The sequence below is a fragment of the Cornus florida genome, unplaced genomic scaffold (genome assembly GCF_030987335.1).
Source record: "Cornus florida cultivar Cherokee Brave unplaced genomic scaffold, ASM3098733v1 CherokeeBrave_3.0.0_Hap2_Chr10, whole genome shotgun sequence".
NCBI classification, from domain to species: domain Eukaryota; kingdom Viridiplantae; phylum Streptophyta; class Magnoliopsida; order Cornales; family Cornaceae; genus Cornus; species Cornus florida.
Genome location: NW_026775580.1, coordinates 95014356 through 95028649, shown reverse-complemented (window position 1 = coordinate 95028649; position 14294 = coordinate 95014356). Strand labels below are relative to the sequence as shown.

The 14294-nt window shown below is 34.7% G+C and overlaps 2 protein-coding genes across 2 annotated transcripts; both read right to left on the bottom strand.

Annotated features, from left to right (window-relative positions):
- Nucleotides 1–3003: 3003 nt before the first annotated feature.
- On the bottom strand, nt 3004–5128 carry LOC132279211 (E3 ubiquitin-protein ligase RSL1-like). Its single transcript, XM_059781139.1, has 2 exons — nt 4061–5128; nt 3004–3193 (listed from the first exon to the last, which is right to left on the bottom strand). Exons 1-2 carry the CDS (start codon nt 4942–4944, stop codon nt 3109–3111), a joined length of 969 nt encoding a protein of 322 aa, XP_059637122.1. The 5' UTR covers nt 4945–5128; the 3' UTR covers nt 3004–3108.
- Nucleotides 5129–12499: 7371 nt separating this feature from the next.
- LOC132278160 (E3 ubiquitin-protein ligase RSL1-like) lies at nt 12500–13277 on the bottom strand. Its single transcript, XM_059779970.1, has 2 exons — nt 13037–13277; nt 12500–12894 (listed from the first exon to the last, which is right to left on the bottom strand). Exons 1-2 carry the CDS (start codon nt 13275–13277, stop codon nt 12500–12502), a joined length of 636 nt encoding a protein of 211 aa, XP_059635953.1.
- Between the last annotated feature and the right edge of the window lie 1017 nt (nt 13278–14294).

The following is a 14294-nucleotide window of genomic DNA, read 5'->3' as shown; positions in this document are numbered from 1 at the left end:
GATGCTGAGTAGCATGGCGCATGACACTAAGAAGAAGGGCAAGGTAAAGAAGGTAGCTGGGGTGCGCTATGTGGATGCGCAGGTTGGTGGCAAAGCCGTGCAAGCGTTGGTAGACACGGGTGCTACACACAACTTCATTACCCCAGAGGAGGCGCAACGACTTGGCTTGGAGATGCGCAAGACGGAGGGATGGATCAAGGCCGTCAACTCCGAGGAGGCACGCGTGAGTAGAGTGTGCAAGGAGGTTGAGCTATGCATGCAAGGATGGAAGGGCAAGGCTGACTTCCAAGTTGCGGAGATGGACGACCACGACATGGTGCTGGGGCTGGAGTTCATGGACAGGAACAACGCCGCACCACTACCATGCCTTGGTGCGTTGATGATACTTGGAGGCGAGGAAGGCAAGGCCGCATGTATGGTGCCGCTCGTGGGCAGGAAGGAGAGTCCAGAGGTGGCAGTCAACACGATGGAGCTCGTGAGGACTTCACATCTCCCGAAGGGCGCTCGTACGTTTGGGCCAAGGACATATGCGCAAGTGCTGATGACCTGCGAGAGGCTGGGTCAGCTGAAGAAACCGTGACGAGGGCGTCACGGAAATGGGTGGGGGAGAATGTCACGCCCCGCCTATGGAGGTTGTGCCACGCAGGCGACACGCAGACGCTGAGGAGGACGCTGCATGGCAACTGCATGGCAAGTGGAGTTTCTAGAGTCTTCCGGAATAGTCTAGAGTTATGTGGAAGTTTCTAGATATGTGTAGAAATGTGTAGAAGTGTGTGGAAGGTTCTAGAGTTCTCCAGAGTTGTGTGGAGTAGTATGGAGAATTCTAGAATGTTGTAGATACTAGTAGATAAGTATGGAAGTGTGAAGAAGGTGGGAGAAGATTCCAGATAATCAATCTCCACCGTTGGTTAGAATGCATCCTAGCCGTCCATTAGGGATGGGGATGCCTATAAATAGAGGTAGGACTTCATTTTGTAGACAACAAGTCCTAGAGTGAGTCTTGAGAGCCTTGTAGAGAGCTTGAGTGCTAGCCTTGTACAAAGCATTCTTTGAAGTAATAGAAGTGTTCTTTCCTTGCCAACTTAAGTGCCTTAGTGTGTGTGAGTGTGCAAGCCAAGTGAGGAGAGGGCGAGGGCAACTACAACACTAGTAAGCGCACGAGGGGAGTGTGTTGGCTAAGGTGTGCACGGGAGTTAGGCTGACCAAGTACTTGCGAGAGTGAAAGCAACGTCTTGGTGCCGCACGGGAGCAGCTAGAGTGGTGCAGAAACTCTAAGCCCGTGACAATACGCACAAAATTAGGTGCTTTGGATTCATATTGGATCAGTGTAGGAGTATTTTGAAGTCAAATTAGTTCCAACGTCTTTAAAAAAAATAAAAAAAATATAACGGAATCAGATTGTGAAATCAATGGAAGAATCCGAGAATGATTCTAAGTTAAAATGAAATATATATTTATACAAAGCATGTTATTCTATTATATATATATATATATATATATATATATATATATATATATATATATTATATTTCTTCTGTCTCAATTTAAATGTCGCTTATGGGGAGTAATAATTTTTAAGGGGACATGTGGGACGTGCATTGTCTGTTTTGAAAAATTATTAATTTATTCTTTTAAGTTTTGAATATTCAAATTTGAAATTTTAAACTCAAATGACATGTATGAAAAGATGTGAAATATATTGTTTGAAAATAGAAAGTGGATTATTATTTTGGGACAGAAGCATGACACTTATTTTGGGACGGAAGAAGTAATATTTTATTATTCTATAAATATATACTCCCTTTGCTCATTGAGAATAGTAATTTTTAAGGGGACATGCGATGCATGCATTTTCTCCCTGAAAAGTTGCTAAATTGCTCTTTTAAGTTTTGAATATTCAAGTTTGAAATTTTAAACTCAAAGGACATATATGAAAATATTCAAGTTTGAAATTTTAAAGTGAATACTTCTTTTGGACCGACAAAAAAATACTTATTTTAAGACGGAGGGATTATATTTTTATGAGTAATAATACTTGCACTGATTTGTTGCAATGAGTTACTTAATCGAATGTTATTTATGCACAATACATGTAAATGTATAACCTACTTCTTTATTTATGCATCAATTAAAAGAAATATTATTTGTATTGTCCATAAATAACTAATCAGAAACGATTAGGTAATTTATGGTAACAAATCGATATAAGTATGTTACACTATATTTATATCCGAGAACCGAATCATTAAAACAACCAGAAAAAAGAAAGAAAAGAAAAGGGAGCACCGACCAGTTCAAACGTCATTTGTGCACCCCCACACAACATGCATATTGGAGTCTGTGCATACACAAATTTTTAGTCAAAATATAAGGAGGACACAATTGTGATATATATTTGTTGTTCTTCTCATTCAGAGTTTGGGACGTTGTATAAATGCAGGGTCCAACGGAGCTTATGTCTCCTCTCCTCTCATTTTTTTAGGCAATAATAAAAAAAGGTGACTGTATTAGGCAATAATCAACCAACCTGTATCCACCATTATTTCGGCCACAACCCACATCAAATCCACCCAAAAAAAAAATGATACCAATCAAACCCCTACGTGTCATGCAACGATTTGGTACAAGAATATCTCAAAAATGATACCAATCAAACTGACTCCCCATCTCGATCGATACCACCCCAAGACAGCCACGGCACTAATAGTACAAGCAGTAACGGTGATTGTAGTGGTGGTTGGCCAAGAGGGTGGATACAGTATAGAGAAAGAAAGTAAAGAGAGAAAAATAGATGAATGGGAAATTTGCAATGAAATTGAGGGTACTATTGACCAAAAGAATACAATTCTCGTATTGGTCATTACTTTTGTTTAGTGGCACTGATAGAGCGTGAATCATACACAGAGTTTGTCCTTTAATAAAAAATGCAATTATATATTTTCCAAAAGCTTAGAGGCAAAAATTTCAATGACAAAACCAACAATTGAACTGCAGATGAACTGATATTAGAGATTTATGTAGTTTCCATTCCATTAAGATTCGACTTTAAATAATGGTTTAATATGTAAATTACTAATATAGCCATTCCATGCACTACTCTTTCTACATTTACCTTGTGAAAGAGATCGGAGTACACTGATGTTTATTGTTTAATAAAAGTTCTCCGCACTTGTAACAGAAATTGTGTCCACATCTGCAAAATCAAGTATGAGAGGAATAAATGAATAAATATGGTGAAAGATAATATAAACAATGAAAATTATTCCAAGTATACCAACATATCTTTAGATTATGAGTTGTGATCATGCTTGCCAACGGACTCAATTAGACGATAATATATGTTGTGTTTGGCAGGAGGATAGAGGCAGAAAGAAAGGAGGGGAAGGGAGAAAAGGATAAAGTTTTGATAGTTTGGTAGAAAAGAAAGAGGAGGGGGTCTTTTCCTCCAGAGCCACTGCATTAATTCTTCCCAAAGTGGAAGAAAAAGGAGGGGAAGGGCTCTCCTCAACATTTATGTAATGGTACAATGGTGAATTCGCAAAATATCTTTCCTTCCTCCTTTCCTTCCAATTTTCGCTCCTATAAGGTTTTTATAGATTGTAAGCTTAAAGTCATATCACAGTTGCATCACGCAGGAACTAGGAAGATAGCAAATTAATGTAAATTTAAGAAAGCTAAGAAACAACATAAGGGTTAAGAAGAAGATGATACTATATCAAGCTTCCTCTGCAAAATGGAACATATATCTTGTTAATAATAACAAAATTTGATTGAAATCATCTCAACCACTCAAGTAAGTAGTGCCAAGTAAACATAATATCCTAGTGGTTTCATGGGTGTAGTTCCCAATACAATTATAACCACATTGTGCAACCAAGCAAGCAGAGCTCAGCCACAAGACATGTCAATTTGATGAGCTAAACAAAGAGAAATCGCTTCATGTTTACTGACAGAAGGTATATCATCATCATCTTTGCCTTTGTCCCACCTGAATAGGTTCGGCCACATAATATATATATATATATATATAAAATGAAAAAACAGAGATGAACTAACCAACCTGCATCGCATATGATTACAGCCTTTATTTCTCGCAACATAGAATTTGCAATTGGGACACCTAATCCAGTTCCTCCTCTTAGCAAGCTTGAACAACATAATATCTTCCTTGTCTCTCTCATCCTTATTCAATTTCTGAAAATCCGCGCACTCCATCCTCGCATGCCAAGCCACCTTACACTGGGCACAAAACCACCTCTTGCAATTGGGACACTTCGTTCGAGTAATAACCTGTCCATTCTCTGGTTCATCAATCAAAAGCGCCGAGCAATCCTTGTAAGGGCAGTAGAATTTCTCCGATCCCGGAATCACAGCCTCGCAGAGAGCACTTCCCCACCTGTCGAACACCTCCGGTGGCAAAATTGTTCGGCAATGCTCCGGCTCCAAAAACCCTCCACAGCCAGGAACAGGGCATTGAATCTGCGTGACGTTATCTTGTAGCTTTGAAGCCACATATTTGATCACACAATCGGAACAGTAAGAATGTGTACAACCCTTTATGCTAAATGATTCATTGTGTGATTTTGGCTCAACACAGATTTCACATATAAAGGTATGAGTATGAAAATTGGGATTGGAAGACTCCCCTGTTTCGGAGATCGTAAAGGGCTTTTTTCTTGTCGTCCGATTGGAAGTCCATGAAGTTACGACTTGAACATCATCGTCGTCAATTGGGTATTCGTGAGTAAGGTCTATGAACCTTCTTTTAGACCTATTGGGTGTTGGGGAGGACAGAGAAGCCATGATTGCGAGGTGGAGGTCTCTGTCCTCAGAGTACTGTTCGACTGAGATAACATTTTTCTTCTTCTTGTTGTGATAATAGAGCAGTGTTATATCGTTGTCGTCGTCGTCGTCGGAGATGTTCACTATATCTTTCGACGACATATCCACTTTCTCAGTTGCCGATTGCGTTTGCTTTCAATGGTGGCTCAATGGCCCTGCCTGGCTATGGCTCTGGCGGTGGTGTCATATTGGTCTTTTAGCAGCTTTTTGTTAGACTTTTTGTTTTTTTTTTTTCCCTTTTTTGGATTTTTCGTTAAGTAAATTACTATTGTTAGACGTCTTTTAATTTTGGACATATTCTATTCTCATTAAAATCCTATTTTCATGGGGAAAAAATCAACCTCCTTTAAAACTTAGGGCTTAAGGCTCAGGGCTTAAGCATGAATGATACACTGTGTATTCAGTGGGGTCAATTGACCCACTGAAATTATTATTTTTTACTTTTATATACCACTACTTTTTTTTCTTTTTTCAATTTTATAACTATGAACTATTTATGTTGCCCCCTGAAATTACAAGAAAAAATTAATTCCCCCCTCACACTACTTGTAATCTAAGTCACATAGGACGAGAACGACATATTCTAAAAAATCTTAGAGTGGGAGCACAGCATCATAAACTTATAAAATATTCATTTATAGTAGTAAATATATATTTTAAATAAATTTCATGCAAATAAACTCAATTACAATCAATATAACCTGCTTGATAAAAATGTATAAATTAATCAAACAAGTTGCTTTATAAAAACAATAATATAACACTGAATAGGGCATAATAGAAAAAAAAAAAAAAAAAAAAAAAATTACTTTCAAACATAACTATAGTCTGCATAAAAGTAAAAAACATGACAATCAAACAAGCTGCTTTATAAAAACAACAACATAATATTGAATAGGGCATAATAGAATTTTTTTTTTTTTACTTCCAAGGATAACTGCAGTCTGCATAACAGCAAAATAAATAAATAATACTAATAATAATGAATTTCATTCATTTTTATGCATTTATGTGACTTGGCTTGTAATTAAAATTTTATTGTGCCTAATTTTAAGAAAAAATAGGTAATTACATAAAGTAATTTTTTCGCAATAACTCAAAAGGGGTTTGGGTCCTGATGCCTCGTATTGTCTCAAAGTTTTAATTTTTAAAATCGGGAGTGAACCAAACCTTGTGAAAAAAAAAAAAAAAAAAAAAAAAAAAAAAATCCAAAATTAAACTTTATTAATGTAAGTAGAAATTGGGTACCACTCTGTAAATCTACACAAAAGACAAGATCTTTACAAAAGAGATCACCAGGTCACCGAAAAATCTATCCAAAAGATAAGATCTTTATAAAAGAGAGAAGATGTAACATCATTGAGAAATGAGACAATTGTATCACTGGATCACCGAAGAAGGCACCGTATCTAACGTTGCTTAGTCCACATCAGACTTCTTAAAACACAGCCTTGAGCTTGCGTCTCTCACATCTAATACTTCACTGTTTACTAATTCAAACTTCAATTATATATATATATATATATATATATATATATATAATTTTACAACTCGCCAAAAAAAACTAAATAGTTACTCATTAAACCCAGCGTAGAAATCCCAATTCTTCTTCTTTCCTATTCTGACTAATTTTTCAATTTTGTATGTGTTATAGACATATGCCCGGATCTCTAAACTTCATTTAGAGTTTTGTGAAGGAAAACGAATCTATTGGTACATGCCATGGAATCTGTTGACTAGAGTCTGAACTTGGGTCTTCTTTAAATATTATTATTGAAGATTGAGTTAGACTTTAATGATTGAGTATTTGATGTGAGAGAGAAACGTATGGCTGTGAGGAGTCTGATGTGGACTAAGCCAGGATCCGTCGCTGTATCAGTATTCTTTTTATACCGTGTGTGTGTGAGTGTGAGACTTAAGATAAATTATCTCATATTGGTACAGTTGATTCTCTTTCAAATGAGTGTGAGCTCGCTTAATAGCTGATTTGGTATTCATTGGCCACATTTTAGATTGGTGGGACCCAAATTGAGATTTGAATAGTTGAGTGGCCCAAGAAATTTCAAAACACTGGAGAGGCAAAATTTTCAAGGAGAAAGGTCAATAATGAAATAACATCAGTCTTTTAAGAGTCCGCACACCCTTTTCATTGTAAATGAATCGAGTTTTGGTTGTTCGGACTGGGCTCGTTGGAGAGATGCTCGGGTGAGCTTAGCTATGCCAGGCTCGGACTCGGACTCATTTACATACACTCCCAAATTTGCTTCTCGACCGTGCATAACAAGATGTATCTGATTCAACTAAAAAAACATAAATGTGAGAGATTCGAAGGGCATATTTCGCTAAGAATCAGTGAATCTGCGAAATTATTTTTGTTTACTCTGCGAAAAATTTAATATACTCAAGTAGTAGAATGAATTCCAGATAAAGTACTAATATCTTACATGAGATCACATCTCAATCTCCAAGAAAAAAACAAAATACAAAAAAATAAATAAATAAAGACCAAAATTTCAAAATAAAAATAAAATATTATTCCCTCTTCGTTTCATTTTAAATATCGGCTTCGGGAATTGTGACTCACAATAGTTTCCGAAGCTGACATTTAAAATGAGATGAATGTAGTAGCAGAATTCCACATTGTAGTTCCACCTCAAGATCCTTTTAAGAGGGATAGCTATGTGGCTTGTGGAGTGATGTTGGCAGATTTTATGTTGAATTTGATCCGGTAGAGAAAGAGAGAGAGCCGGCTTGTAGAAGATTATGTGTTTGGAGCCGTAAAGTACGGATAAAGATGATGATATGTGGCTGTAGGGTTTTAGGGTTTAAATCTTATCTCGGAATATTACCATGGTCCAAAACCAACGTCTGAGATAGTGAGATGGAGTAAGTAATACTTGATGATGGGCTAAGGCCTGATTAATGAAAGGATATGAGTTGGGCCGATTAATGAAAGGATGTGAGTTGGGCCATATAATATGTACATAGGCCTGATTAATGAAAGGATGTGAGTTGGGCCTTTAACATGTACATAGGCCTGATTAATGAAAGGATGTGAGTTGGGCCATTTAATATGTATATATATATAACGAGCCTAATACTAGCCTTGTTCACGAGCCTTAACAAGTTCATGATCATGAATCTATGTGAGTCGAGCCCAATGTTGTTCGGGCTCTGCTCTTTTACTAAACGAGCATAAAAATTGAGCTCGAGCTCGGCCTGTCTGCTTAACGAACCAGTCCGAACTATTCATGAACAACTTGGTTCATTTGTAGCCCTACTTCCCACACAAGCCCACCTCCATAACTAGCAACACATTTTCTTTTCCACCCAAGCACAAAAATAAAGAATATTTCACGGTTGTTAAAAGATACTCGCAGCAAATTAAATATGATAAGAGTATTACTCTTTCTACTCTTCGGAAATTAACTCTCTCTAACCTATTCCATAGTTGGTTGAGAATTAAATTTCTCTTTCAACACGAACTGTTGATTCATAATTATCACATCAATCACACAATCATATAAGAGATAATATTCATGCATATCTACGCACAATTGTGAGACACAGTTCTCAAAATAGACATCTATATTTAGACGAACAGAATAATGTCTACTGTGCTAAGAGATTTCACTATTGTGTATCAAGAAACAAAAAAAAGAATATACAACAATAGATGTCAAAAACCTCACTTACTCATTCACACTTTGAAAAGTCCCAGACCAAACAGAAAATTAATTTTTGCACATGAACATTCTGAATTGATTTTCAAAAATGGTTTAATATAACAATTGAATAGAATAAATATGGTAAAATATAATATAAACAATGAAAATTTCTCAAGTATATTAACCAATTAGTCCTTAGATAAAGAATTGTCATCATGCTTGCCAACTAGGGCTGATCACGGATCGGATTGGCTAAATCTGAAACCGAACCGATCCATGGAGATTATCAATCCGAACCAAACTGAACCGTGAAATAACGGATTGGTTCAGTTCGGTTCCCACGGATTGAGTTTTTTCAAATAACCCAATATAATTATATTATAGTTATGCCTAACCCAATATATGATTATATTTTACTATTTTAGTTATGGCTCAGCCAAACAATAAATCTGTCAAAACAGTGTGTTGTAACTCATTTAATCTAAAAAAAACAGTAAGAAAGTGAGTGATGGAGATTTGCAAGAATTTTTCAGATGTTATGGTAATAAATTAATAATATAGTTTCTTTTGGGGATGAGGGATGAAGAGAGAGTCGATAGACATGCAGAGAGTCAGAGGTTGAGAGTAGAAAACCTACGGTTAGATACGCTTATGTAGGGCTAAAATTTAAAAGCAAATAATGAATAAAAATAAATAAATAGAAATAATATATTACAGTATACATATAATTATATATATATATATATATATATATATATATATTATAATATAATATAATTCACGGATCGGTTAATGGATTGGTTCGATTTTTTCAAGGTTCAATCCGTTAATCGAACCGTTTATTACGGATTGCTAATTTTTAAAACTGAACCGAACCACACGGATTGGATTGGTTCGGATCGGTTTGACGGATTAGCGGATTATTTGAACACCCCTATTGCCAACAGGCTCAATTAGACGCTAATGTTCTATTTGGCAGGAGGGAGGCGGAAAGAAAGCAGGGGAAGGGAGAAAAGGATGGAGTTTTGATAGTTTGGTGAAAGATAAAGAGGAGGGGACCTTTTCATCCAAAACCACTGTATTCATTCTTTCCAAAGTGGAAGGGAAGGGAAGGGAAGGGAAGGGCTTCCCCTCAACATTTTATTCTTATGCATTTTTCCTTGGATTTGTAATAGTATGTATAGTGGTGAAATCGCAAACTATCATTCCTTCCTCCTTTCCTTGCCACTCATCGTCTTTCATCTTTCCTGCATCTCCTTCTTCCTTCGAATTTTTCCTCGTACGAATGAAGCATAAGGTTTTTATAGGTTTTTAGTTGTTCTTTTTGCACTAACCCTTGATTTATATATTGTACTATTTCTTTTTCCTCTTCTTATTTAAATTTATTGTAATAATTTTATGAGCTCAATTTGTGTAAGAACATAGACCACGTCAAGAACAATTTTAAATGTAATCAATAAAAAATAAGCAGTCTTCTTGTATTTGTCAATTTTTTTTTTATCTTTTTTGTACTACTCCTTTTTTGTTTTCCTTTTGATTTGTTTGTTATGTTAGTGCATTTTTTTTTTTAGTAAGTAGCTCTAAGTATGCCACCAAGTAGATGTAAACATGATATCCCAATAGTTTCATAAGAGCATCTCCAATGCTCTCTCAAATGGTCTCTTATAAAAATGATCACGGATCGGATTGGTTCGATTTAGGGTAAAGTTCAATCTGAACAGGTCCCTACGGATTGGAGAAATTTGAAACCGAACTGATCCGTGGGGATCTTCAATCTGAACCAAACCAATCTGTGAAATAACGGATCAGATGGGATCAGTTTGGGAGGATTAGACTTTTCAAATAGCCCAATATAATTATACTTTATGGCCCATTAAAATATCAAATTAGTATTAAAAGCTAGTAATTAAAACTAGAAAAATAAAATAGATTTGTAAATCATATACCAGGTAACATGCTAACACTAATAGCAATAAAATCAGTAAATCATATACCAAATAAGAGCAATAGATTTGTAAATTATATACTTAATAACCGGCAATATAAATTATACAAATAGAATAATGAATAAAAAAAAAATAGAAATACAATAAGTAAATTCAATATTGTATATATATATATAAAATATATTAATATATTATTTAGGCAACAGTTCGGATCGGTTCGGATTGATTTTTTTAGGACTCAATCTGTTAACCGAACCGCGAATAGAGGATTGTTATTTTTTAAAACCATTACTGAACCATGAGATCTGAAAATCGAACCAAACCACACGGATCGGATTGGTTCGGACCGGATTGACGGATTATTTGCTCACCCCTAGTCTCTCTCAAACTCAAAATATAGCAAGTCGATGAAAATAAGGCACTCCAATAGCCTTTCAAAAGACCTCTCATATTTTGAGATTGTCAAAACTATTAGCAAATATAACAGCTCTCGAATGAGTTCTCAAACTCAAAATACAACAAGTGAATGAAAATAAAGCATTTCAATGGACTCTTAAAAGACCTCTCATATCTTGAGATTGTCAAAAGTTGCTAGAATTAAAATAAAACACTCCAATAGACTTTCAAAACATGGAATGGTTATTGTGTCAAAAAATAGATTTGAATGAAATGCACCATTCAGGGGCGGAGACAGGGGAGGCCAGCAGGGGCCATGGCCCCCCGCCCCCCAAAATTATTATTAACTTTTATTAGTACTACCTAAAATGAAAAATAGTATAAATAAATACATATTTGGTCCCCCCAGAATATTTTCTAACTATAAATGGTTTTTAACTTTTTATTAAAAATACACGACTTTTTTATACTTTTTTTTTCCTTAAATCTTTCAATATTATATTAAACTAAGCCTAATTGCAATAATAGTTAATATATTCACTTTCCTTTAGGGTTGAAAGTTTTTTAAATTTTGACTTGAATGTCTTACTTTTTGTTTTTTGTGTTTGTTATGGAAGTTTGATAAAATAAAAAAAGCTTCTTTAAATAACTAATTGACTGATTAATTTCAGATTAATTAGTTATAGTTATTGGTCTTTTTAGGTAGTACTAATAAAAGTTAATAATAATTTAGTTATTTGAACTTATAAAAGTTAATATTAATCTGAACTTATGTAGTAGTTATTTGGTATTATCGAATTATCTATTATAGTATTATCTATTATAGTATTCATTTTTTTTTTCCCCCTTATTATCTATTATTAGTACTACCTAAAATGAAAAATAGTATAAATAAATACATATTTGGTCCCCCCAGAATATTTTCTAACTATAAATGGTTTTTAACTTTTTATTAAAAATACACGACTTTTTTATACTTTTTTTTTTCTTAAATCTTTCAATATTATATTAAACTAAGCCTAATTGCAATAATAGTTAATATATTCACTTTCCTTTAGGGTTGAAAGTGTTTTAAATTTTGACTTGAATGTCTTACTTTTTGTTTTTTGTGTTTGTTATGGAAGTTTGATAAAATAAAAAAAGCTTCTTTAAATAACTAATTGACTGATTAATTTCAGATTAATTAGTTATACGATGGTCAAGTTACCAATAGATAATATATGAATTTTATTGTCTCAAAGATAATTATTTGATCTTTTGTAGTAGTTATTTGGTCTTTTTGGTTAAATTTTTGTATGACTATAGGGAAAAAAAAATGAATACTATAATAGATAATACTATAATAGATAATTCGAAAATACCATTTTATTTTTTTTTTCCCCTTATTTGCCCAGTCATAAAAAAATTTAGCAGTTCGAATTATCTATTATAGTATTATCCAATTTTAAAAGTTTTTCTTAAGTTCTTTTATGAATGTTTTTGCAGTTTTTAAATTATCAAAGTTTGTCTATAGAAATTGCAATAACAAAAAATAAAATAAAATACAAATAACCAACCTGCATTGCATACAACGACAGCCTTCAGATCTCCCAATATAGAATCTGCATTTGGGACACCTAATCCACTTCTTCTTCTTAACAAGCTGCATCAATTAATATCCTCCTCCTCTCTCTGATCTTCCTTAAAATCCGTGCATTCTATATCCGAATGCCAAGCCACCTTACACTCTTCACAGCACAACCGGTGGCAATTGGGACACTCTAATTGAGTAATAACATCTCCATTTTCTCGGTCATCATTGATCAAAATTGCGGAGCATCCTTGTAAGGGCAGTAAAATTTCTCCAACCCCTAGAATCGCCGCCTCGCAGAGAGCACTTCCCCACCTATCAAACACCTCTGGCGGCCAAATGGGATGACAATGCTCTGGCTCCAAAAACCCTCCACACTCTGAAACAGGGCATCGACTCTGCGTAACGTTCTGTTGTAGCTTTGAAGCCACATATTTGATCATGCAGTCAGAACAGTAAGAATGTGCACAACCTATTATGTGAAAAGACTCATTGTATGACTTTGGCACAATACAGATTTCACACATAAAAGAAGATGATTTAGAATGCGAAGACTCCCCTGTTTCGGATTCATTTTTTCGGAGAGGGCTTCCGTGAAGCTGTGACTTTACTACAATCATCGTTGTCGTTGATCTCAATTGGGTTTTTCCTTTTTTCAGACCTATTATCGAGTGTTGGAATGGAGAGAGAGGCCATGATTGCAAGCTGGAGGTCTCTGTCCTCAGAGCAGTGTCCAACTGAGTACTGTTCAACTGAGATAGCTTTGTTCGTGTTGTTGTGATAACATAGTAGTGATATATCATATTTCTCGTCAGCTTTTTTCTCAAATGGTGATTGTGGTGTTGCGATAATCATAGTTGGCTTGCTTTCTTCTTCTTCTTCTTCTTCATGTTGTTCATGGTGGCTCTCTGGCTCTGGCTCTGGTGGTGGTGCATTGTGTTGGCTGTGGTGTATTATGGGGTTTGGGGTGTTTGGTGCCTAGTTAACTCATGACTGACGTGGGTCCGATTTTGACTTCTAGATGTTTGATAAAATGGCGAACTGAAATTTTGTTGACCATTCGCTAGTTGATTTTGCATTTGTTAGGTTTGGATATGAATTGGAAAAATATTTTCAAAATTGTAACCATACTCCAAAATAAGAGGAAAATTTTTGTCTTACTTCCTAAATTTTGATCAACTGTGTATGCCCTTGTATGTTTCCCTTGTAAATTTTTATTTTATTGGCCAATCTTCCCTTTCTAAAGTTGATTTTTGATGATATTGAAAATGTGTTTGTACTTGTGGATGGATTTCACCTTTCAAGTTCAAATAATTTCTGCACAAATCTCTTGTGAAGTAACAATACTTTTGACAAGTAGCATAGTTCACCCATTTTTTTTTTTTTAATTTTTTTTTTTCGATAAGTATAATTCACCGTATTTTTGGTGATGAAGAATTTGAGAAAAATTTAGGCATCTGTATTTTGAAAACTGACAATTATAGTTTTCATAAAATTATTCTTTGTTTATATTGACTGGTTCATTTGTATGGTGTTTATGAATAGTTGAATAAGAAAAATTGTTTAAGTACTTGTCAAATAGCCTCAAAACAATGCTTTTTTTTTTTTTTTTTTTTTTTTTTCTCGATAAGTATAATTCACCGTATTTTTGGTCATGAAGAATTTGAGAAAAATTTAGGCATCTGTATTTTGAAAACTGACAATTATAGTTTTCATAAAATTATTCTTTGTTTATATTGACTGGTTCATTTGTATGGTGTTTATGAATAGTTGAATAAGAAAAATTGTTTTAAGTACTTGTCAAATAGCCTCAAAACAATGCTATATTTAAGGGTAAAATAATTATTTCGGTAATAGAAGAACTTTAACAAA